Genomic DNA, 26,323 nt, shown 5'->3' with positions numbered 1-26,323 from the left:
CTTTTATGTGTATGCATAGTTAATCTGCACGTATGTGTGAACATCACATGTGTTCAGTGAGTGCCTGGGGAGATCATAAGGGGTGTCATATGCCCTGGAACTGAAGTTATAGACAGTTGTGGGCTGCCTAATGTTGGTCCTTGGTAAGAGCATCCAGTGTTCTTACCTACCAAACCATCTCTCCAGCCCCTTATCTTCTCAGTCTTTATGGTGTTTTATACCCTAGGGAATGATGTCAGGCCAGCTTACCATGCAGTGAATAGTTCTAAAATGTGTTAACAGTTGTACAATGAGCAATGCATAGACCAGAACAGAGTCAGGAAAACAGAAAAATCAACCTACACAGGGGTCCACTGAAANAGTTACAGACTTTTATTTCATTTCAATGGAGGTGAAAATTGAGATCAACATAACATGTGTCTTACAGTGCTGTCATGAGACATTATTGTGTCTATGTAGGCTTTATTCAAAAGAGCTTTTGCTCCCAAGAAGCCATTATAGCAGCTGGGAAAACTGTTGGAAACTGTTCTAAGCATGATCTGTTTTCCCATAGCTGGCTGCTAGGCGATTCTATGGAGATATTTTAAAATAATAGGTAGTTTTTTGGGGAGTATCTGGTATGGAAAAAAAATCCATAAATAGCCCACACTCATTCACTCAGGGTGCCCAGGAGTCATAGTTTGGTTTGTCCTCAGGGTCTCACAGGCTATGATGAAAGATGAAACCCCTTTGAAGTTCAATGTTGTCCACNCTACAGACAGATCACTGGCTCTTGGATCCTCATGATGCANACCTTGCCTACCATAGCATTTCTCCTTGAAGTTCATGGTAGTATTCCTGCTGCCCCAAAGCTTACCCCTCTCAGAGGCTAACCCTCTCTGAAGGGTGTCTCCTGATTGCTGCAGTCTCTCACAGATAACCCTATTCCACCAACTCATTGTTAGCCCATGTAGCACCTTCAAACACCTGCAGCTTCTCTCCCACACTGGACAGGAGGTAGGTTTAAGGGTCTACTCACACTACAGGAATTGGAATGGGTTATGTGTGCAGAGGGTGGCCATACAGAAGGTAGCCCTCAGCATCACTGTAGCATCTGTACCCACATTCTCTCCTTTAGGATACTTGTCTATCACAATTCCTCCTCACACAATTCCATAAATTGACAGTATGAATGGGCACATGCATAGTAGAAATTATACTTTTATTTTAAATAATTTTGTAATTTAAATAAAATAGTTTAATAGATTTAAACACATTTGAAAGTATTGTGTGCCCAAAGTCCATGGGTTGTTAAGTAATCTTCCATGTTGTTATCGATACAGTAATTTGATCTGTACAAATCTCTGAAAGCACTGAGAGGCCTGTGGCTGTCACTCTTTTAACACTTCATCTCTGGTCTTCTATATCTGAACTCAAGTGCTCGTTGAATTGAGCTGTGGGTAACAAGCCTGAGTAGNCAAGCCCCCTGCAGGTCCAGCTGGCCTCTNAGCACTATCAGAAATGCTCACAAAGATCCAAAACAGGTCCTTGCAAGATGGAAGTAAGCAGAGGTGACTACTACTAACCCTGCTGGAGTCCTGAGTTCCATCCCTTAGACCCAAATGATAGAAGACTTTGCAACTTGTCCACTGACCTCTATATATGCCTGATGGCATATATACATATAGTCCCTATGTGTAAATAAGTAAATTAATTAATTAATTAATTAATTAATAAAATAAGAAAGATATAAGACAAGAGCAATGAATGGACATGTCATCAAGGTTGAGTTTTATACAGGACTCATCCTACTGCTAGCTAATAAACTGATTTCTAACTTTGGCTCATAGCAATTTTATCTTGTCATTGCCTCTCTTTTCACAGAAGAAAGCATGACTCCAGCAGAATAGAGGGGTATCTGATCTCATGTGACATCATTGTCACATGAGAACTATGTAAGAGCAGCTAGAACAACACAGANAGGAAGCTTTTGTACTACCAGTAAGACTGAAATAGAAATAAGAACCAAAAGAAAAGAACTGACCTGTGCAACATGGTTTTTATCAGCAAGGGACTTTGAAGAATGACTCAAATGAAGAGGAATTAGAAGCCCATGCCCTGATACACACTCATACCAACAACAGGGCTTAATGTTATTATGTTGGTCTTTCAAGACAAGTAGTGCTTTGTTTTGTCATTGTCATTGTTGTTATTGTATGTTTTGTACTTTTTAAATTTTTGCATGTGTATGTGAGTACAGTGTTTGTGTGTGTATGTGTGTGTGTGTGCATGTGCACGCATGCATGTGTGCTTACAGAATGGAGAAAAGGAGGACATTACATGTTCTGTTCTATCACTGTCTTGTTCCCCTAAGACAAGTTTTCTGACTGAACTTGAAGCATGCCCACACAGCAGTCTCTCTGTCTCTGCCTAAGTATGGCTCATATTACAGATGAGAACAGACACACCCAGGTCTCATGGATGCTGGAGACTTGAACTTAGGTCTTTGCTCACACTTACACAGCAAGCACTCATACCCGCTGAGCNATCTGTGTAGCCCCAAGCTCTTTCTTCTGTGCTTGCTTATGTCCCCTCTNCTCTGTGCTGGAATCTTGCTGCCATAGAAACTGGTTATTATTCTATGATGGACCCTGAGAAATAATCTTGCTGTATAATGTCTGGGATCAAAGCATCTGGTCCACATCTTAACAGGTATCTTCAGCAACCTGTCTGTTGAGCTTCTATTCACCTGTGTATTTACTACCTATATGATAACAACATTTATGCTTTCTAGACAATGTGTGTATGTGTATTATCATCCGAATGATCATCTGTTAATAGTTCATTGTGCGTCTCTTTATTGATTTTCAAGTAAATCATCTCTGAAAAAGTCATGTGACNGTGCACATGATCTGTGATAATTTATTTGAGGGAGATACTAGGCCTTAGTTGTCCAATAGGGATCACTTTCAAATCCTCATGTANATGATACAGAAGAGTCCTGTGCAGAAGCAGGTAGTTCAAGCGCTGGGAGCCAGAGCTGAGTCCAGGGATAATATCACACCCTGGAGTGGGATGGGGAATGCTGTGACACCATACTGACATTGATACTAGCTGCTCAGAACACAAACAGACTGTTAAGTCAGAGACTTGGTCTCAAGAAAAGGGAATCNCTTCATCTACCAAAGGGTCCTTAGAAAGACTTGGGGGTGTAATAACAATAACCAGTTTCAATTTGTTATTGAATTAAATGACAGAGGTAACCCCACAGCATCAAGGGCCTCCTGTGAGCCTTACAACATGTCAGATTTACTTTGCTCCTGAGGATAAAATCCAGAGCCTACGGTCTTCTTGGGTTAGGACTTCCAGTCTGCTTAATGACAGGGACACCTTTATCTTGGGCCACTTAAGAATTAGTCAAGTAAAAAGCTGTAGGCCTCCCACTTGGAGCACCAGTGGGTTAGATGACAGACTCCTGGGAGTAAGCTGAGCCCAGGAGAGTAATGGAGGTGGTGATGGTAGCCAATAACAGGGGTGGTGGGATGGAAGAGTAGAGAATGGAGCCTGGTGAGGTGGTTCACAATCATACAAATAAGCTCTGTAGAAGTGAAGCGAACAGATTAACTTCTAGCACTTGTAAATGGCAACATGGTTTTTATTTTTATCTANAATTCATCTTGACATTCCCCAGTACCCAGTTCAATTCTCATAATTAGTTATAGATCTTTGACTAGCTATCATTAGTTTGACCACATTTAATTTGGGGGTCACTATTGAGATAATTGCCCAATGAATTTTCTTTAAAGGACAAGGCAATGACATTAAGTTTTGGAGAAGAATAACCTTAACGTTAATAGGCTTCAAAATGATTTTTTTAAATATAAAATATTCTGTAATTTGAAAGAGACATTGCATACTCAGAATAGGTTGTTCCATATAAAAATAACATCATGAGGAGGGAGAGTTTGAATGTCAAGGCTCTGACAATGTGACACAGAGGTCCTGTGATTGTGTGTTTGTAACCTTTCCTATCTCTATGGAATCACATCTGTCTGTCTCNTATAACTCAGTACACCACGTTTTTACACTGCTTCTATGAGAGATGCCAACCCATAAAACTGTGTGCTGTGTAATCCATTTCTTGACACAAATGACTTCCAGGGGAAATGTCACAATAGCAATTCAAATACAATAGAGACACAGGCTGCTGAAAGGATCTAGAAGGAACTCTAAAATTTATTGTGAAACAGGATGGGTATTTTGTAAAGAGGAGAGGCAACTCTACCCTGGAGAATTCAGTTCTATCTATGAGATACATTCCCATCTGACCCTGCAGTCTGTGGCTTGCTTGATAACGTCTCATCCCCATAGTACATTTTTTAGGTACATAGCAGAATAAAAGTTTAAAAATCATAAGATGCCATTAAAAATAATTATGGCCAAATCTGACAGCATTCCTAAGAAGATGCTGGTTTGTGAATATGGATGTGTTTCATCTTGAACTTAAAGTCCATGCTACTTCCACTGCCTCAAAATGAGGTTACAATGCAGTCAGGTCACAAGTCTTTTCACCTCTTAGAGGGAGAAGGAAGGAGAGTGTTCTTACTGCATTTAAGGGAAGAAGTGACGGAGATGATGCCTATCTTGTTAGCTCGGCATCAAAGGGCAAACTGGAGGGAGAGGTGGACCATACAACCCATCTTCTGCCTTGTAATTGGATATGTTTTATTCTCTTCTGCTAACTTCCTAATACCTACATCATGACAAAGGTAAACTAGGAAACTTTACTATGCTAGGGAAAAAAAATCCCAGGGAGGTTGTTAGTTGCTTGACTCTGGGCTAATGTAAAGTTGCCAAGGTCAGTACTTGGGATTCCTTGGTGATCTACAGTATCACGTCCATTAAAGAGGTGTTAGCTCAGGACCACTCTTTTCAGCCTTTTATATAATTCCTTAACTAGATTTTCTTTGGTTTATGAGATTTTTCCCCCTTATATAAACAATTTGTTCTTTACTTTTCACAACTTGAATTGCTCGTGCTATCAGAACTGCTGTGGTATTACTGGCCACCAGGACTTGGAAGAAGATNCGAGGACCCAGAGAAGGGCATTTAACTGTAATTGTAATTGTTAATTACAATGACTATTGTCAAAGCTCATGACTTAAGGGAGAAATAAAATGAAGGCCGACAGACAGATGATGTCACCAAACACTATAAAGCATCAAGTTTTATGGAGCAATGATGATAGAATCCTCTACCACCACNTTCTTAGTGGTAATAAAAAGCAATAATTATTGTCTTTATCTGTCATCAATACACTACACTTGTGCAGGGTCATCTGTGATCAGTAAGATTCTCAAATACCTGGACCTCTTGTCACGAAGGCAGTAGCACTGGTCATGGGTTGGCAGAGACTGACTCTTCTTACCTACATTAAGGCATTTTTCATGATGCCTTTAAAAATAAAAGGCATGTGCTGTAGAGATGGCTCAGTTATTAAAGGCTTGTCTCACAACCAAAAGTGAAAATCATGTAATGGATTCAAACTCAAAAACTTTTTTTTCCCCACTATTGATTGGCACAAGGACTGTGATGGCTATTTAAATTGTAACAACATTGCCAATTTTTTATGATTAAATAAACATTTTTGAAGGCATCAACCTGCAAACAACCCATTTGGATAGAATCCAATGTGAGGATTCTGGGCTGAGGGAACATAAAACAGGCAACAAAAGACTGAGAAACATGGAGCTTGAAGCTGGCCAAGAATCTGGAGTTGGAGAACAAATGGTGACCAACAGTGAGTGCCAAGAATGAAACTTACCTTCTCAGACTGTGTCTCAGGGAAAAGGTATGGAAGGAGGATACATACGTGGGTATCCAGAGACCAGCATCCTGCCCCAGCTTGGTGTGGCCAACTGCTTGGCCTGCCACATGCCCACACCTATTTGGCTTCTAAAAATGAACAATTAACCTTCGACCCTAAGTTTTGAAATTCAAAGAAATAGAAAAGAAAACATCAAAGGGTATTTCAGAACTGAAAAAGATTTAATATTTGCTATGGTGTCAAGAATGTTGCCCTCCTGTCTCTTCTGAGACTGTGTCACAAAGCCTTTAGGTGTAGAGTGTAAAAGAAAGAGCAGTAAGACCTGGTCAGTGTTTTGTTTTTGGTTTTTGGTTTTTTTTTTCATGTGAAAAACAGAGAGGAGAAAGTTTTTTAAATAAGTCTAGCTCTCATGCCTCATCAAGGGGATGCCTTTTTACAGTAGATGAAGACAATTAGAGAAATCCATTACTCGAAAAAATATGGAAAACTATGGACCATGGGATGCCCAATCTAAGTTGATACTCCTCCAATACAGCCTGACATTTAAGACTCAGAAATCACTGAGCAAGAGAGGGCAGGACGAGTATAAAGGAAAGATCAGGCTGTCTGCTGTGAGGCCATTAATACCCCCCTTTGGTTGATTGAAGCCTTTGAATGAAATAGGGGTGGCCTTCTTCTGACCCTGAGTAGGCCACCTGGCTCCTTACTAAGAGCTCCACAGTCACAAAGCTTAGTATCTTGGGAATATGCCAGGCTTAGAGGCCTGGACTCCATGGACTTCCTTCTGCTTTGATTAACTCACTGGAACCCAGCACATCATGCATCTTGGCCCGTGAAATATGAGCTAAAAGGGTAAGAGTAAAATATCTGTGGTGGCCATCTATGCGCTGGTAATCATTATTCTTTCTAGAATCTTCCACTCATGACAATGTGCCTCTCTTTGAAGTAAGGCCAGTGTGGATCAGGCAGGCCCGTGAAGGGTCAGAGATTACTGATTTGTCCTCGTAGATAATAAAGAAATTGAAGAAAGTGGTTGAATGGATGCTCATGGACTCACTGATACTTTTAAATAAAAGACACATTTAGACATGAAGGTATGCAACATCTTTTGTAGAAAATAAAAGCAAGAAAACCTTTTATCAAGAAATGCAAAAACAGTTTGGGTGGTTGCCCATGCTTATAATCCCAGTGATAGAGAGAGTGAGACAGAAGGAGAACTGGTTCCAGGATAGTGTGGCCCACAAGGAGAAAGTAAATCTCAACTCAAAGCCCAGAAACAAAAGAACAGGAAGGGATTCTCTGTTTCTGTTGTCAATCTATTCTGCCACCCAGGGATTAGCTCTCACAAACCTGAGATTTCACATTCAGTTCCTGTTACATCCTCTAACTCAATTTACCATGGCCAAAATAAAACCACTTTGTATTTCTAATGAAGATGTCTGTGCTAAAATGTATGTGATGTAAAATAAGCCATGTTTTTGCCTGTCTTAATATGTGCATAATGCTATGAGCATCCTTCCATCAGCACAGCATGGGGCCGATGGGATTCCCTCTTTGGAAACTCAATTTGTAGAGAAATGGGAAACTTGCCAGCTTCTTTTCTAGTCACATGAATTATTATTATTAAACTCGTTTTGAAATTTCCATTGCTGCATATTTCTGATTGAATACTATTTTTAAATCCTTCCAATTTCTTGTGGAAATTAAGAAGTATTAAAACTCGCAGGGAATAAATTTATCTTCTTGATTTTGAAAGCCCATTTGCTAGTTGCTTTATGTGGACAAGCAATGAAGTTTATATTTCACTAAAGATGGAATTCACTAGAAGGTTGTTATTTTAGTTTAGTCCGTGGCAGCTATCAGCTCATTATCTAGATTAAAATGAATATCAATTAAGTATGGTGACATGACCTTATGGCATGCCTTATACATTAAGGGTCAGGATTGTATAGATTAAAATTAAAGCAATCCTGCCCATATTTTCAGGTTATATCCTACCTGGAATAACAGACACAATGAAATAAAAGAATAAAAAGCAAGGACAACACTGATGTTTTTTTCATTTGTGGCAGGATTCATAAGAAATTTCAGAGTATACTTAGTGCTTGAACCATAGCAAGGGGCAAGTTCCAAACAGAGTAGAATCAGCACAAACTGATTTGGACAATAATAAACCCCTCTCTGTTCCTATAAGACAGACTGCGACAGACAAACGGCTTCTGGGGATTTCTCAGATGACCACATCACTGGAAATTAAAACAGGAGACTCTGTGTTCTTGGCTCCAGTTTATAGGAAGGCCAATAGGAAGGAGGGGAGGATGGGATGGGGGTGTGGCCAAGGAGGACACACTTGGGAAGCATGAGATTGCCCTACTCTAAGAACCTGCAGGAAAACCTGCAATGGCTGACCTCACAGAACAGGAGAGGTGATTTTGATGAATAAATCTGATGCAATGACTTTGTTCCACTGGTGATAGTTTGCATGGTGAAATTTATCTCTACTTCATGTTTAGGATCCGCACTGAGCCCATTAGTGCACTATGGAGCTTCAGCTCCTGCACAGGTGGCTGTTCATTCATGACATAAGCAGCAGAGAGAGGGCAGCCTGGCACTCAGGAGTTACAGTCAGCCTGACAGCTCGCTGACATTCAGCCATTCTTCTTTTTTCTTGGATATTTTCTTTATTTACATTTCAAATGTCATCTCATTTCTCAGTTTTCCTCCCTCCCAGAAACACCCAATCACATCCTCTCTCCCCGTGCTTCTATGAGAGTGTTCCTCCAAAAGAACTCCCAGGGACTAAGCCATCAGCCATTCCTTGAAGAGTGAAATGTAAGGGTTGGTTTGGTGCTGCTAGATATCCAAATGCTAAATACTGCCCCCATGGGGAGGTGCTCATGTACAGGATGCTATATAAACCTTGCCCCCCAAGTTATCACTGACTAGGCCTACAGCCTANGTTCTGCAGAAGAGAGAGGGGCAGGATTCAGGCAGGGACCGTGAAGAGAGTGAGAAAGAAGAAGGAAATCACTGTGCTTGGATTGTGAGTGTATGGCTCACAATCCTTATAGACTAACAAGGAAAACATGCCTTGAAGGGGTNTATCAAAATTATCCTAACCTTTGCTAATAGCTGTACCAGTAACTGCTCTCAGAGGCATATGGGGAGCAGGCATGGGCTANCTAGGGTGGGGAAACATTGTTTTTAAGATTTATGTATTTATTTTATGTATTTGAGTACACTGTCCCTNTGTTCTGACATACCAGAAGAGGGGGTCAGATCCCATTACAGCCACCCTGTGGTTGCTGGGAATTGAATTCAGGACCTCTGGAAGAGCATCCAGTGCTCTTAACCACTGAGCCATCTCTCCAGACCCAGAGGGTGGGAAAACTTAACATGAGGAGTGCTGGTTACATTNCTCAGTCCAAAGTTGAACAGGTTCCTGGGGCAATGGAAATCTCACAGTCATCTTATGACTCTCAACCAAAGAAGTCTTTAGCATGACGTTGGATGATGAAAAAGAACACCAATTCACTGAAGCAAGTAAAGAGAGCTGCAGTCTAACCTCCCAAAGTGTGTCTTACCCAAGCACCAAGACATTTAAGAGCTGCATGGAAGGCCAGGTGGCAGGCTATTTCTCCAGGATAGNACAGGGAGGCAAATGGGGTTGCACCTCCCCTGCCATAGCTACCTGCCCTCCCCTTTCCCAGTATTAGGTTAAAATTCCTAAGTGGATATGAAGTTTATTTCTTTAGAAGTCCCCCAGCCTCACACTACCTCATGAAACCTGAAGATTGCCAGGCTTTGAACATTTTACTTGATTGAACCAATCCTAGTCCTAACATTCTGNCTTAGAGTCCTCTCTTCAGATTATGTTAGAGGTAACTGTAATCTGCCTCACATGACACAGACCGTGTCTTCTGTCATGGCCAGACAAGTCCTTGCTAAGAGAAGGTCACATAAAGGACTATGTTCCTAAATAAGTTGCCAGGGTCAGGACCAGCCACCTCCACAAGCTCCTAAGCCAATAGTAGATGAAAAGAATATATTACCCAGAGTGTATAAAAAGTATTTTTAGAGGTGCCAATTTGGATATTATCATGAAAATTAAATCAAAATGAAGGTATGCAGTACTGAGTTTTAGACAATGGGAATTAAAGTTGAATGCTAAAAAAACTATACTTCATATATATATATAATTGAATGTTTCCCTAATTGTCTCTCCAGCATTTGCATTTAAATGATTTCATGTTGAGGCTATTCCTAACTTTAAAAATAATTATGTAATTCAATTTCACAAAAATATGCTGAAGACTCTTAGAAACATTGTTGAAAATATATGTTTGAAGGGAATTTTAAATCTTAAAGGCACATCAGAATTTGTGCATGCTGCATTTTGGCATCGGGGCTGTGTTGATGGGGTCGCCTTTTGTCATTACCTTCCCCTGCAGGTTGGCTCCATTTGTGCTGACATTCCAGGCTTGAAATTCTATGTTCAATCTAGCTTTACTTCCTGTCTCACTTTGTGAAATGAATATTTATTAGAGAGTTATATAAAACTATTTTTATCTTATAAATTTTCNCTCATCTTTGTCCGGGAAGACTTTGCAGTTACACAGACTCTCCTGCCAGCCAAGCAGATGCTTAGAACCATCTAGGCGTTTTAATAAATTGTGGAATTTCAAAGTGGAAAACAAGAATACTACTTTGACATATTAATCCTAGAAAAACAAATTTGAAAAAAAAAAGAAAACAAAAGCAGACCCCTGAAGGGGGAAGTTACATTTTAAATTACTAAATCACCTGTGTGTAGACCATCAGTTTGTCCTGTATTATATTCTGAACACTGGTATTTCTGCTATGAAATGTGAAATGTTGTCCACTGAGGTCACAGTTGTACTTCTCCTGGGTATTCCTGTGTANAAGTGTTTGCATGAGCATTGTCTGTATGTGCACTTGTGAAACAGAAGGAAGAGCCACGCCCAGGCTCACCTGTGTGGCTTCTCATCAGTACCTTGTCCCCAGGGAAGCACAGGTGGCTCATTTAGAAGCAGCCATACACTCAGAGAGTGGCTGCCTATACATGGGCTTTCCTGTGCTCCTCTCCTGTTGCCACGGACCCTCAAGGAAGGAGCCATGCAACTCGGCATGTGACCTCCTTTGCCGGTANCCACCAACACAAGAATGCCCTCTGTNTCCTTAGGCACTCGCTGATGGATCTGTGACACNTCTTGTGAGGCTGAGCCCTGGAAGCCATGGCTGGGCCTAGGCAATGAAATAAATGGATGTTTTACCCAGTGAAGTTAATATGTGTTCAGTGTGTGTCAAGTGAGCACTCGATGTTCTACTAACGTGATATTCTCCCAAAATGATAACTGTTACATGTTGGTTTTCAACCAGTAAACAAGTATTTATATTGTTTATCTCTTCAGCATATAATGTTCTTCTTCAACATAAATCAGAAATAGGCAATGTGCTTTATATGTATTTGAAGCAATATAGTCTCAGTAACCAATGAGTAAAACAAAGATGATATACCTGAATCTTCAGGTAGATAATGAAAGCAATCATGTCTATGCATTCTGTCTATGTCTGTTTCTCTTCCTCCCTGTCTCTTTAGTTTTAACACCTGTTACTATAGTCTATCCAACAATAATATAGAAATAACAAATATGTTGGCTTAGAGAGATAACTCCATCTATAAATTGCTCACCATGCAAGTATGAGGACCTGAGTTCAGTTCCCAGAACCCACATTCAAAGCATGTCCACGGCAATATGTGATTGGGAAGTGTGAGGATGCAAAGACAGGTGGAGGCTCAGGCTCAGTGCAGTCTGGCCCAAATGGTAGGCTATAGGGTGAACGGGAGAACGTGTCTCAAAGAGTAATGTGAAGAGTGATTAAGGAAGACTCCTTACATCTGTGTCTGGCTCCTACATGCACATGAGTCTGTACACACATGAACATGTGTGCTCACAAAACACATGAGAGAAGTTCTTATGCTCACAAGTATATTTCATCAATAAAAAGAAACTTGAGTGATCCCAGTGAACTATTAGATGTGTTTAGTATCAAAAGCATCATCATCAGTCAGAAATGTTAATTAAAATCGATTTTGAAGCATAATATTGAAATTTCACTTTTATATCAGAGTATCGGTTTTTCTCTCAAATTTATCATCAAAATTAAATGTGAAAAAAAGCTACAATATATGGACATATTAAGCAGAAACACTAGAAAGCCATTTGCACCATGCCACATAACTAAGTGGCTTCTATGNCATCCTGAAACTTTCAAGGACTCTGGNAATGTCAATGTGGAAGCTAAAAATATTCTATGCCCCTTCTTGCCACATATGTCCCTCCCTTTATTTAAAAAGATAGAAATGAACAGCTTGCACACGTCATTGGGAAAGGCCAGCAAGAACAACCAAGGAAGTTCCAAAGCATGAATGAGCTTTGGCTGGGATGGCTCAGGTACATGTCTTAATGTGTTCTTAGACAATCGTCACAATTTGTGCTAATTCATAAGTCTGATTTTCCAATTGGAATCCAAGAGAACATGAAATGTCTTGTTCTGTGTGTGAGTATTCTCTGAAACATGTTTATTAAGATTAGCTCCTAATTATCATCAATGAAAGATTTCTTTGCTTTCTTGGTGTCTCAGGAAGCCTTGGTGAGGGCTGATCTCCGAGTGAGGGGTGGGCTTAGGTTCAGTGTCTTGTGCTCAGTGTCTATGCTCTCTTCCTCAGGAGCTCTGCTCTTCCTCCTCCACATTAGCTCACATCTCATCTAAACCATTGTCCTCTAACTCTACTTTTGATAGCTTTGCATTGACTCTGCCTTCCTATCTGTTCCCACTCCAATCTGTTCTATAGGACCACAAATGAACTCTTAAATGCTGGGTCTGTGGTGTGTGTCCCTCCCTGTATCCCTGTGGGTCGATGGTTATTTGTGTGCCACCCCCACATTCTCTATGCCAGTATTTCTGAGCCAGGTTCAATGATACATTAGTGTTNGATCAGTGTGTTTTGTATTCCCCAACCTTTCTCCTGCCCTGTCCTACCCATCTGACTCCACTTCTTTGTCAGATAGCTTCAGCAGATACAGAGGTCATACGTAGGCTGCACATCATTCATTCTTCTCTGGGTACCACTGAGAACCATGACTACCATTCTTCTCTGGATACCACAATGTTTTTTCTCCATCATGCCCACGAATTTTCTTTCCAGTATGATTTCACTCTGGTTTGAGGACTAGGTAAGGTAGCTGTACTTCGTTCTAGAACTATCCAAATGGCTTTCTTCCTGCTAGTGCCCAGACATCTCTCTGTGCCTCTGTACCCCTGCCTCTACTCCATCATTTAGCAAAATGCCTTGTCAGTATTTAGTTCCTTGGCTACAGAGAAGAAGGTAGGATTCCTTTCCTCTATTGCCTGAGCCCAACATTGCCAATGACTCTGGCTTTGGCATCCATGTTGTGGGTAAACCTAGGTAGGCACCTGTTGGAGGTTAGTGCTTAGAGCTGCCGTTCTGGGTGAATCCAGATACCTACAGGGGCTGCTGCCAAAGGCATCCAGTGATTAGAGAAGCTGTTCAGCAGACTTTTTTTCTGAAGGTACAAAGCTTACTTTACTGGGGCTGGCACTTCCTGTGGACACTGGAAAATTATGAACTTCTTTAACTCCTTAGGGCAGGTGAGAAAGAGAGGGAAAGAGAGAAAATTCACACACACACACACACACACATATACACACACACACATACTGAATGTATAAAAGGCAGAGTCCAATAGCTTCATACACACATACATGCATGAATACATATTTACATACATGAAAANAGACCTACAGACAGACATACACATATTCACACATGGTTTGGTTAAAGCAAAGCTCCAGTAAGCAGAATCTAAATATTCCACACATATATACATAAATACACACAATTGGTGGATGTAAGGAACAATGTTTCAACCCCCATTTACACAAACTTTTTATGTACATACATAGTTAATGGATGGAAGAGAAAATGTTCTAGTCACACCACACCACACCTTACCATACCAAACCTCACTTTATTTTTCTTCCAAGCGTATATATCTCAGAAAAATCTTTCAAGCAATATACAATTACNATGAGATTAAATTTTAATTTTCTTCTAGTGAGTGATTATGAAAAAACAGTGTGTTTTCAGTACCTTTACAAGATTTAACATTACATAGAACAAGTAAAAAAATAAAATTCTCAAAAACCCACAAACATTCTTAACCAACTTGCTATAGATTAACAAAATGTAAGCAAGCAGGGTAGTTTACTCAGCCAACAGCCGGGCAGCAATTTTCAGTTATAAAGAAGAAAGTAATTATTTTATTATTTAATTATTATATATTTATTATTATTTTATTATTTAATTATTATTATATTATTTTATTTAATTATTTTATTTTTAATTTATATATTTATAAATATATTATATGTATAATATATATTATATTTAATTTATATTTTATTATTTATCTTTAAAAGTAATCTTGTAAGAATCTTAAAGAATCACAAATCTAAACTTTTATATAAAAACAGTCATATCTACCTTAAATTCTCAAAATTCTTATCTCCTCACAAGCAATTCTTAATAAATCACATCAGGAAGCTAAGGAAAAAATGGGTATAAGAAACCAATCATCACCAGTCCAGCCTTAGTGAGACTCATCACCCAGTGCTGCCATTGTTCTTGTTTCCTGACCATAAAGGGTCCTTAGCTTAACTAATAAGAGTGTGCCTTTCTGAACTTCAAATTGTTCCCTAACATTTTTTATATCAGAGCCAGTAGTAAAACTATCTCAGCATAGCTTCATTAGCAACGTCATTGTTCCAAATGTTTTCTAAGGGTGGTGGTCATTGTTGACAATCCACATCTCTAAGTTGTTCTCTAGGGTGGTGATAGCATCATTAATCTGCTCCAGCAGCAATGCCTGAAAGAAATCAAGCATTAGTGTTGCCAATGTCAGGGATACTGTCCAGTGGAAGGCTTGAAGCTCCCATAAAGTTTTCATATAACTCTTAGAGTAAGAGGAACATGAGGGCAGCAAGCAGAGCAGAATTCCATAAGACCATAAAATCCTCAGGACACATAGTCCTCAGAGCTGTGTCACATCTAGGCCCACCCATGTGGTTGTGATAACCTGTGGGCTACATTCCATGAGTTCTAAAGCCATTTCTTAGTCTTCCTGCATGGCTCAAAACTGATGATAGTGTCTTAGCAAGGGAATCAAGGTTCTTGGCTGGAGTTTCAAGTTTAGTGTGTGGAGAAGGGCTCCAGGTGGGTCAGAATTTCAGTCTGCTGCTCTGCTGAACTTTTTCCTGCTCCATACAGCCTTGTTCTAAAATACAGAAAGTAAGGACTTGTAATGAGAAATCAGAGTGTCTTAGGGTTTTACTGCTGTGAACAGACACCATAACCAGTGCAAGTCTTATAAAGGACATTTAATTGGGGCTGGCTTACAGGTTCAGTGATTTCTTCCATAATCATCAAGGCAGGAGCATGGCAGAGTCTGGGCAGACATGGTACAGGAGGAGCTGAGAGTTCTACATCTTCATCTGAAGGCTACTAGCAGAATACTGGCTTCTAGGCAGCTAGGATGAGAGTCTTAAAGCCCACACCCACAGAGACACACCTACTCCAACAGGGCCACACCTACTCCAACAAGGCCACACCTTCTAATAGTGCCACCCCCTTAGCCAAGCATATACAAACCATCACAGAGAGTAAGGAGTTTGAGTTCCTCTACAGAGACACCTCAGAGTGGATGTTGTTTCAATTCTTGACTCCTCTCACTAGGGCAAAACCAACTAGGTTTTGTTGGAATTGGACAACAAATTCAGAATGGTGTAGTAGTATTTCGGAATCAACTTGAAAAGACCTTATCTGCATTAACCTTGTTTTATCCTTTAATTATAAAAACATTAGTGTACTTTCATTGCACAGTCATGAGTTATTTGATAAAATGCACTGGGTGCTTTTAGGAGTATCAGGAGGCATTTCACTATCTGACTTCCATTATAGACCTCTTGACTTTCTTGTCTCTCTACAGAGTTCAGGGAACTCACATTTCCATTTGAGTATATCCTTATTACTATTGTTATTTTACTGAAAATTTGTAATTTCTTGACACAGGGATCTTCACATAAAAAATAACAAAAGTAATGTTAAAAGATAATGTGTGAAAAATTACTTAATATATGGGTAAAATGAAATCAATCAATGAATAATTACCTTACCTTATAAATCAATGGAAACCTATAGTAACCATGACCAAGGAATGACACAGATTTATAACTCGATATTTTCAAACCAATGCAAATACTGCACTTAGAGAATTTTATTCTTATGAGTTGTACTTTAAAACACTGGTCAATTAACCACTTCAAGAAGCTCAATATTAATTAACTTTCCCTCTCAAGTAAGTCACAAAATTTAGTTTAAGTAATAACCCCATATCGACCTTTCTTTTACTTCATAAGGCTGCTACTAGAGTTAACAAAATAGATATTTAGATCATTTTCAGTATTCCTCTCCTTTCTGAAGCAGATGTGTGACATCATTATCCATATTTTGGAGGTGATAAGCTTTTTTTGATTACTAAAAAAACGATTATTTTGCCAAGACAAGAACATTGTCCAATTTGCAATGCTTTATGTTAAACTGTGAGATAGTGGTTTACCATAAGTGTCAGATGGTCTCAGTTATTCCCAGGAGAAGACACCAGGGATCCACAGTTGGCAGGTGCCACTTCTAACTCAATTCTGTAGCTCACTGAGCAAAAAAAGGCACATCCTCTGGGACACTTAGCCAGAGTTAATAACACCCTACTCTAGGTCCTTACTGAATAGAGGGGTACATGTAAAGTGAAGTTTTAGTTAAGAAGTTAGACAATAAATATTCAGTCTACTCTATCACCAAATCTTCATTAGATTTGGGAGTGCTGTAGGGGAAAGACATGTCTTAGAAAAGAGGTGGTGTGAGGAATATCAAAATGCAATATCACTGCAAAAGATACTGGGGAGTAAATTTTAATATACTTGATGTTTGGATCTTATTTTGACTAGAACACAGTGAATTCTTGCTGCATCAATGACTTGTGAAGAAAACTCTAGAGGACAGATGGAAGCAAAATGACTAAATATCCAAGCTTAGACTATAGTTCTTCATAGTGTTTTGACACAAATAACTTGATTTATTTTTTTAAGTTCCTATGGCATAAAGAAAAAATACAGGCAGTATTTACCCTGTCCCTGGCAGCCTGTGGTTTCACTGTAGGAGAGGTGACTTGTCAGCATTTTTAAGCTATTATTGCTTCGTGGCCTTCACATAAACTATTTTGAAATCTTTTTAACTTCACATTATATCAGCAATGTCTCTTTTTCACAGAAATATTTTTGTAGATTCAAATAAAATGTCTTCTAGCAACTTGGAATTAAAAGAATAAGTTGTATTAAAAAATTTCCCCTAAAACAGTGAAGATTTAGCATCCTAGAATGATGTAGAATAATTTTAGACTTCTGTAGTTGCAAATCAACTCAATGCCTTTATCAATTTTGAAAGTAGTGTTAGGTTATTCTAGAAGAAGATGGTGTTGATTGTTCTTCCTGATTCACAGTAGACATGCAGTCCTGGACACCCACAGATTCAGACACGGGGCTATAGGTGTCTAGAGAGACTGGTAGCTCTAAGGCTGGAGACCCAGGCAGACTCTGGTCCAACCCTGAGTACCCACACAGACACTACCTTGTTTCATGGCTTGTGACTAAGCTTTTTTGTGGTGCAAAGGACACACAGACTTATCTCTGGAAGGTGATATGCCTTCCTCTCACCCCACTAAAATATCAACCAAAATCACAGCCTATGCATCCTCCAGGTGTAAGTGCTTCTTATTTCTGCTGTAACTGTGTCAATTAACAAGCAGTTAGAAATTTAGAAGAACAATGCTCTCTTTGGTGGATTGACAATTAGACAAATGAGTTCTCAAATAGCCAAATACTCCTCTACCTTCCAGTGTGGAAAGATGTATCTCACAGAAGAACTAAGTGAGCCTAGAGGTGTGAAGAATTGAGTGCAGGACTTTTATGAGGCCACAGATTTCTTGTGACCTTTGGAACAAATAATAAAGGTACAGGAAAAAAATAACACATAGCCTAAGAAGGAAGACTGACTGTCTTCCTGGTGGCATTCTCCCTTATCAATAAACAGCTTCCTTCCCTACTTGGTCTGACATGTTGCCCAAACAAATTTCTCGACTAAGCAATAAAAAAGGCACTAAACATAATTCTTTAAAACCTTGCTCCACATCAAATTCAGTTGGCATTTTTACTGATATGTGTGTTATTATCTCTCTCTTTTGTTTCTTTTTAAAAAAAAATGTTCTTCCTTGCCTCAAATAAAGGCTTCAAGCCATTAGAAGAGAAGAAAATATTCTTCTAAGATCATTGTGAAATAAAAATCCTTGTGGACCTAAGAGATTTGGTCCCACAAAGAACATACTTGCTCAGCCTAAAGGATACATGTTCTGAGTAATATCATAGACACTTAAATCTATAGACCATCTGAGCAGTGGTGGCTATGCAGTACTGAAACTGTTCACTGAACTCCCAAGAGCATTGCTGCCCTTGTTCCATAAATGAAAGCACACATCCACAGTAATGGAAGACATGATTTATTGTGGAACTGGATGGCCACTGTGATCATTTTTGTGTGTACATTCTCATCTCACCTAAAGTGTGTGTGTGTGTGTGTGTGTGTGTGTGTGTGTGTGTGTGTGCACAATTACTTGACATGCATTAGTGGAATGGAAACCTTACCCTACTCTAACTGTGATTGAGACCATTGCACCAAACTGGCAATTTTCAAAGATTCCAAGCATGTGTACAGTTTAAAGACCTGATCAAACACTTAGTTCACTTAATCTTACCAACATGCTGTTATAGAAATCCAACTGAGTGTTTTTGACCTATACACATTCTGAATATGGATCTACATGTGGCATTTTTATGAACTTAGAATATCTGGATTCTAGCTGCTCTCGGCAGATGACCTTTTCGATGATGGTGGGTGAACTCTGTAGACCGTGGTCATGGAGAAAGTCTCTGGATTGCCTGCAGTTGAGTCCCTCAATGACAAGACCTGGGTGGACTATTGTGTGCAAAGTGTCACACTAACTGGATGCTTTAGTTGGTTCTGTGCCCTAATACAATAGCACTGACAATAAGGCTCAATATTGTCTTCACAGTGTTTATGATTTTCTGCCTAGACTTTTTCTGTTTAATGGATTCCCAAGTGTTTGTCCCCCCTGGGATGATACTAAGCCTACTCAGTTTAAGAAGATGGAACATTTGGGCACTTCGTTTGCTCCCACCAACGGAATCTCCCTGGAGGTGTGAGGTTTCTGCAACCTAGCTGATCATTCTGTCCCCTGTTGACCCAAGGCCTGGGCAGGATTGCATCCTGAAGTCCAGTTCAGATGATATCCCTTACAAATTCCAAAGTCAAATGCAATTGCATCAGAATGATCGAGGCTTATACCATCGCTCAGGCCTGGTGCAGCGCCAGGGCTCAGGAGGACTTGTTCACAGGCTGCACAAGGCGCCAGTATTTTACTGAGATGGGATAATTAGCAAAGCTCCAGCACAGCCCACAACTGAGGCACGTTCCTTATTCCCACATTGAATTGTGGCAATTCAAACTGTCCTTCTTTGCACTAACATGACAGGCGCTTCTGCTCTTGTGCTCCTGTTTCCTTACATGGTTAGCATTTGAAAATAGAGTAAAGTTACTGTGACGAGAGTGACTCTGTGGCCAGTGAGGTCTGATACTGTAGAGCAGGGAGCTTTGCAAAACCAAGCTGTGGTGCTGTGCAGGAAAGGACCAACAGCCTTTACTTTACTTTCCATCCCATCTACAAAGGAGCAAGACTTAGTCTCGCTTATTTAAAGCTCCCTAGAGTAAAACCAGATTGCAAATGTAAAGAGCAATTCTCCTGAAAGGCTTGCAAGCTTGACAGGCAAACAGTGTGGAAAGTCACACATCCATTTTCAAATTTAATCTAATTTAGCAAAGAAAGGTTACCTAGGAATGGAAGCAAACAGACCACATGGCTCCACAAACTTTCTAGCTCTGCTTTTTATAATCATTGAATTTGCATCATGAGCTGCAGAGAAATATGTTAGCGTACGGCTGTCTCCATAGATAGCTATAAAATACTACCTCCTGTGAAAATGATGTACAGCTCAGAACCACAGTAACTAAATCTCCATTTTGGTCATCCACTCATTCAAGGGTTCATGGTAAGATGTCTCTGTGATTCCTTCTGGAGTCTGAGCTGCTGAGGTCCTCAGGTGGCTCTAGCCCAGGCTACAGGACCATGGCAGATTGGAGCTCCTGAGACCCGGTTTGTATAAGCAGGACAGATTTGGTAGCTTCTGCCTGTATTCTATATGTGTGTGAAGGTGGGAGGTGGATGATGGATGTCTTCCTCAATTGCTATCCATCTTACTTTTGGAGACAAGGTCTGTCACTGAGCCTGGAGCTCAGTGACTAGCTCGCAAGCTTCATGGATCCTACCATTTTTGTCTCCCTCTGTAGAAGGCAGGTTAGGTAGCTACTGAGGATCCAGACTCAAGTCTTGTTTTTCCAAGGCAGGCACTTAACCAACGGACTGAGTTATTTCCCAAGTCGTAACAACACCTTTTTAATTCATATAGTGTTTGAGATCTTGAAGGTAGGGAAATTTTCAGGAGATGGGTGCCGTGATTGAGACTGCTGTGAGTTCTTGCTGTGAATTTCCTGAACAATGCTCTCATGACAGTCATTCACTATCCTCCCTCAGGATGGGGATGTCTGAGTTGAGCAGGAGGCTATGAGCTTATGGCTGTTAGGAACTCTGAGCTGGAGAGAGCAGCATGCTGACCAGAGGTGTCGATGGGATGGTGGAAACACAGAACCCTTNTGAGGCAGAAAATAGAGAGTAGAGGGGTGAGGATAGCAGCCATACTCTTTAGAACAATGCCATTTGATCTTAGATCTTACCAAGACCCAAAGTTCTTCTCCCTACTTTGAAAGTATACCTGTGTCCTTTTCTTCCAACACTTGAAGGTCTCTCATTTAAAGGCTNATGTGCATTCTCTCTTGAGTTGATTCACCTGTCTCTTTCTCCCTCTAGGTTTTGACCTAGTGAAATGTGAGGATCCGGGCATCCCTAACTATGGCTACAGGATCCGTGATGATGGCCACTTCACAGACACTGTAGTTCTCTACAGCTGCAACCCGGGCTACGCAATGCATGGCAGCAGTACCCTGACCTGCTTGAGTGGGGACCGCAGGGTGTGGGACAAACCTATGCCTTCCTGTGTGGGTGAGTCGGTAATGCTGGGTCAGATTGGGTAGGGGAGTGGGGGGGAGGGTATGGGGGACTTTTGGGATAGCATTGGAAANGTAAATGAGGAACATACCTAATAAAAAAGAAAAATAAATAAATNAATTAAACAATTAAAAAAGAAAGAATCAGTCCAAAGAGTTCAAGCTATACGTGGCTTGGTACAAGTTCCTGGGCAAGNGCAGGGATCTCACTATGTTTGTATATATGCTGATGGCATCCCAAGGTAGACATAGCAAGATCTACCCCTTTTGCCAAGGACTCAACCACAAACTGAGGTTCATTCAGTTCCACCACAATTTGCTCTTGGAATCAAGGAGTTTATTAGGCTTACTACATAAAACATTGTGTGAGGAGTAGTATGGGTGGCCTTAAAGCAGTCACAGTGGAAAGTGTGACCAAGAATGTATGTTAACTCCCTCACTGCCTCTAGATGGAGGTCCCCACACCCTGTTCTTTCCCACCTGCCTACTCTAGCCCTTCCCTGAGACCACAAGGCCATAAGGAATTGGATCAGAATTGTATACAAACGGCTGTGGGAAGGGGTGGATACTCAGGTGAGGGTTATCACTCTCCCAGTTCCACCTCCTGTGAGGCAACAGCCAAAAAAAAATCAAAGATGATAATCTTTTGTGATTAGTTCTGGCCAATTTCCTGAAATTGGCAGCATTGTGGCTGGGAGGATAGTATTCTACACCAGATCCCAAGATGTGTGAGCAAATGTGTGCATATTCCAGGAATAACAGATAGATGGCCTATACTTTGGAGTGTTGGCTGTGTGTATGGTTGTCACCAGAACTAGGGCAAGAGAGTGCTAATGACTGTGTGCTCAGCTGCAATAGATCTGGAGATTCAGGGTACCTGGTCCAGTTTAGAATGGGAAGAAGGAAAAGAGAAGTGATGGGCAGGGCATTGACTCCTTGCCTATTAATTAATACAGGCATGCTAGGCTTTGCTTGTAAAACTAAACAGGAGCTCAGGCAGGCAGACACCTGAGTCGACTTCCCCTTCTCTTGTCTTTTGCAGCTGAATGTGGTGGTCTTGTCCATGCAGCCACATCAGGGCGCATACTGTCTCCTGGCTACCCTGCCCCATATGACAACAACCTTCATTGCACTTGGACCATAGAGGCCGATCCTGGAAAGACCATCAGGTACTTGCTATGTGATATCAATCCTTTGACAGTGGGAGGTCTGTCTGTTCAGTGTCCTTGCAAGAGAACCAGTANGCCATGTACTCTATGATTAAAACCTGTGAGCTTAAGAAGAAAACATTGCTGTGTACAATANGGGGAAGAACCTGTGTCTGACAGTGAGCTTTGCTGTGTAACACAGTACCTTCAACACTAAGTACTAATTCTGTGGGGTGTCTGTGTGGTTTTAAAAATGTGCATGAGCTTTACTGAGCTGAGCTTCAAGAGCCATTCTCCAGCATTGAGCATCAGCTAGGTGGTCTGAGAAGGCCAGAGACCCTCCCTGGGTTTGCTTCCTGCAGAATGAGTTATGGTAGAGTAGTCTTAGCAATAAAAAAGAACAAATTATATCTTCTGCTTACTTCTTGTTAGCTGGTGAGCCATGTGCCAAAGCAGGCCTCAGAAACCAGCCAGGGTTGCAGGTGTGAAGATATTAATTCAGTTCCTACCCCTGTTAATAAAAGAAAACTGAAGGATAAAACAAAACAAAACAAAAACAACAAACAAGAAAAATCAAACAAACAAAACAGAAATTGCCCTGTGGTCCTGGGAGAAGAGAGAACAAAAAAAAAAAAATGCCAACTTAGATTTAGACTGGTAAAATGGGATTGTGAAAACCTGAAGAAAACAGAAATGTTTAACTCAAGCTTTCTATTGCAATAATAAGTTGGGATGGTTTGTATATGCTTGGCCAAGGGAGTGATACTATTAGAAGATGTCGCCTTGTTGGAGTAGGTGTGTCACTGTGGGCTTGGGCTTAAGATCCTCAACCTAGCTACCTGGAAGTCAGTTTTCCACTAGATGACTTCAGATGAAGATGTAGACTCTCAGCTCTGCCTGCATCATGCCTGCCCAGATGCTGCCCTGTTCTCACCTTGATGGTGAAAGACTGAACCTTTGAACCTTTAATTAAAGCCAGCTCCAATTAAATGTTGTTCTTTATAAGAGTTGCCTTGGTCATGGCATCTGTTCACAGCAGTAAAACCCTAAGACAGAAGTTGATACCAGGCACTGGGGTATTACTCTGATAGGTCTGACCAATGTTTTTGTTTAGAAGAATGTGGATTTTGCAACTTTGGATTTGGAAAGCACTGGAATGCTTTAAGTGGGGCTTAATGGGCTATTCTAGAAGGAATATGGAAGTAATTGTTGCTGTGAGTGCTTTGAACTGTGCTAATCTGGCCCAAGAGGTTTCAGTGGATAATAATTTCAGTACATGGCCTACAGACTGTTTTTCTGGTATTTTGGTGAATGTGGCTGCTTTTTGGCATTGTCCTAAGCATCTGCCTGAGGCTAAGGTGAAGAGATTTAGATTAATTGCTTTGAAAAAGGAAGTCTCAAAATAGCCTGGTGTAAAATGTGTTGTGTGGTTACTAAAGTTCACTCTTTTTTTTAAACAATGTTTTATTAGATATTTTCTTCATTTACATTTCAAATGCTATCCAGAAAGTCCCCTATACCCTCTGCCCACCCTGCTCCCCAACCCACCCACTCCTGGTTCTTGGCCCTGGTGTTCCCCTGTACTGAGGCATATAAAGTTTGCAAGACCAAGGGGCCTCTCTTCCCAATGATGGCCGACTAGGCCATCTTCTGCTACTTATGCAGCTAGAGACACGAGCTCTGGGGGGTACTGGTTAGTTCATATTGTTGTTCCTCCTATAGGGTTGCAGACTGCTTCAGCTCCTTGGGTACTTTCTCTAGCTCCTCCATTGAGGGCCCTGTGTTCCATCTAATAGATGACTGTGAGCATCCACTTCTGTATTTGCCAGGCACTGGCTCTTATGAAGACCATTTTAATGAAAAGGAGCAAGCTGTGAAAGGAAAAATATGAAATATATGGTTGGAGTATTAAAGGGGTACCCAGAAGTAAAATGGAGCTGAATCCTGTGTTCACAGATATTACATTGAATTAAGGGAGTAGTGACCTTAGGGCAAGATCCCACCCAGATAAATTTAGTTCCAAGCAAGGTAGTACTAGCCTGTAATCCCAAGAGGCAAAGATAAGCAGATCTCTGAGGTCAAGGCCAGCCTAGAACAGAGTCAGTGCTAGGTGAAGAAAAACTTAAATTCATGATTGGTAGACCACACCTCTAATCCCAGTGTTTAGGAGAAGGCATGCAGATCTGAGTTCAAAGTCAGTCTATAGAGCAAGTTCCAGGCCAGCCAAGCTGAGGCAGTGAAGGCATTGGAAAACAGAAGGCCAGTGACAATGTAATAGACCAAGGGGGTGGGGTGGGGTGGGGTGGGGAACATGTTCCAGCCCTAGGAAGCAACAGAACTCAGAGTGTTGGCCATGTTGCTCTGGCTTTAGAGACCAGAATAGAAGGAACTACTGGGACATTTGATGCTAGTTAGCTGGAGCTAAGAAATTAGTGGTGATTAAAAAGAGACCAGCATCACTGAGGTGGAATCTTCTGGGAAGTGTTATCTGAGAGCACAAAGAAGCTGTGTTCCAGAGTTAAGGCTGTACCTCTTGCAGCAGGTGAACTTAGTGATGAGTAAGAGTCACCTAGGTTGTACTGGTTTTGAAGGTATGAAGTCATCATGAAAAATACCTGACACTTGGCATTGTGAGAAGTCATGGAAGGCCATTGGTGAAAGTGCAGCGTCAGCTACAGTTGATGGCCCAGGACTGAAGGGGTCATGCAAAGGATCTGAGACTCGGCACCATGAACAGAGCCTATGAGAGGCTATTGGTGAAGCCTAGTTGCAGTCAAAGAACCCAGTATATTGGAGATGCCAGTACTGTGGGATAATCACCAAGAACAGCAGCAGCAGTGGAGTGGATCAACCTGAAGTTAGAGTGCTACAGGGAGCAGAGCTAGAGAAGTGACACAAGCCCTTAGGAGAAGCCCAGAAGATCATGTGTGGATCAGAGACANTGAGATGAGAAGCTGTAACATTGGAGTTGCCTTGGAGACCCCAAGATGTACAAGATGCCAGAGCCATGGGCTATCTCCTGAGAAAAGCTGATAACAGGGAGTGGAACCAGCCAAGGAGAAAGAAATTTGTTGCATTCAACAAAGATGCAAAAAAGTTGGAGACCTGAAGACCACTTTGACATCAGACATGGAGATGCAGAATTTGGAGACTGGACAGTTGGTTTTCTGTCTTGCTTTGGGGATTACAGTTAAGTGATTGGATGAATCTCAGAAGAGACTGAATTTTAGACTTTTTTGTGCTGGGATTAAAGGTGTGTGCCACCATGCCTGGCTGGATTTTAGACTTAATATTGTTGAGACTGCTATAGACTATGGAGACCTTTGAAGTTGAACCAAATATATTTTGCATTATGCTATGTTTAGGTATGGCACCCATAGACTCAAAAAAACAAGTCTATGAGGACAGGGAGTGGAATGTGAGGGTTTGTATATGCTTGACCTAGGGAGTAGCACTATTAGGAGGTGTGGCCTTGTTGGAGTGGTGTGAAACTATGGGCATGGGCTTAAGACCCTCACCCTAGCTACCTGGAAGTCAGTCTTCTACTAGCAGCCTTNAGTTGCAGATGTAGAACTCTCAGCTCTGCTGCATCATGCCTNCCTAGATGTTGCCCTGCTCCCACCTTGATGATGGACTAAATCTCTGACCCTGTAAGCCAGCCCCAATTAAATGTTCTTCTTTACAAGAGTTGGCTTGGTCATCGTGTCTGTTCACAGCAGTAAAATCCTGACAAAGACATAAGTTCATAAGCCCACAAATAGCAGTATTGTTAAAGTTCTGATGGATCATCTGCCCAAGCTTAGCACATCATGCAAAAGGCAATTGTGTTGCTAAGTTCTTGACCATAGCTCCATGTAGGGATCCACTGACCTCACGTTAGATCCTCATCATGTAAGNGGAGCAAGAAAGAGGACTTAAAACTGAGCAGAGGGAAAGAAGGAAGAGAAAGAATAAAGAGAG

The 26,323-nt window shown here is 40.9% G+C and overlaps 1 protein-coding gene across 1 annotated transcript in view; it reads left to right on the top strand.

The window, feature by feature from the left end:
• The window catches only part of Csmd1 (CUB and Sushi multiple domains 1), a 1,596,626-nt gene that overhangs the window by 1,322,967 nt on the left and 247,336 nt on the right, over window positions 1–26,323 (top strand). The window contains exons 24-25 of the mRNA XM_029480674.1: window positions 21,019–21,210; window positions 22,258–22,384. Coding sequence (XP_029336534.1) covers window positions 21,019–21,210; window positions 22,258–22,384 — 319 coding nt within the window. The remainder of the gene's footprint in view (window positions 1–21,018; window positions 21,211–22,257; window positions 22,385–26,323) is intronic.

Source organism: Mus caroli, chromosome 8 (genome assembly GCF_900094665.2).
Source record: "Mus caroli chromosome 8, CAROLI_EIJ_v1.1, whole genome shotgun sequence".
Classification (NCBI taxonomy): Eukaryota; Metazoa; Chordata; class Mammalia; order Rodentia; family Muridae; genus Mus; species Mus caroli.
Note: the sequence above shows the minus strand (reverse complement) of the source record. Positions and strands in the feature narration are given on the sequence as shown.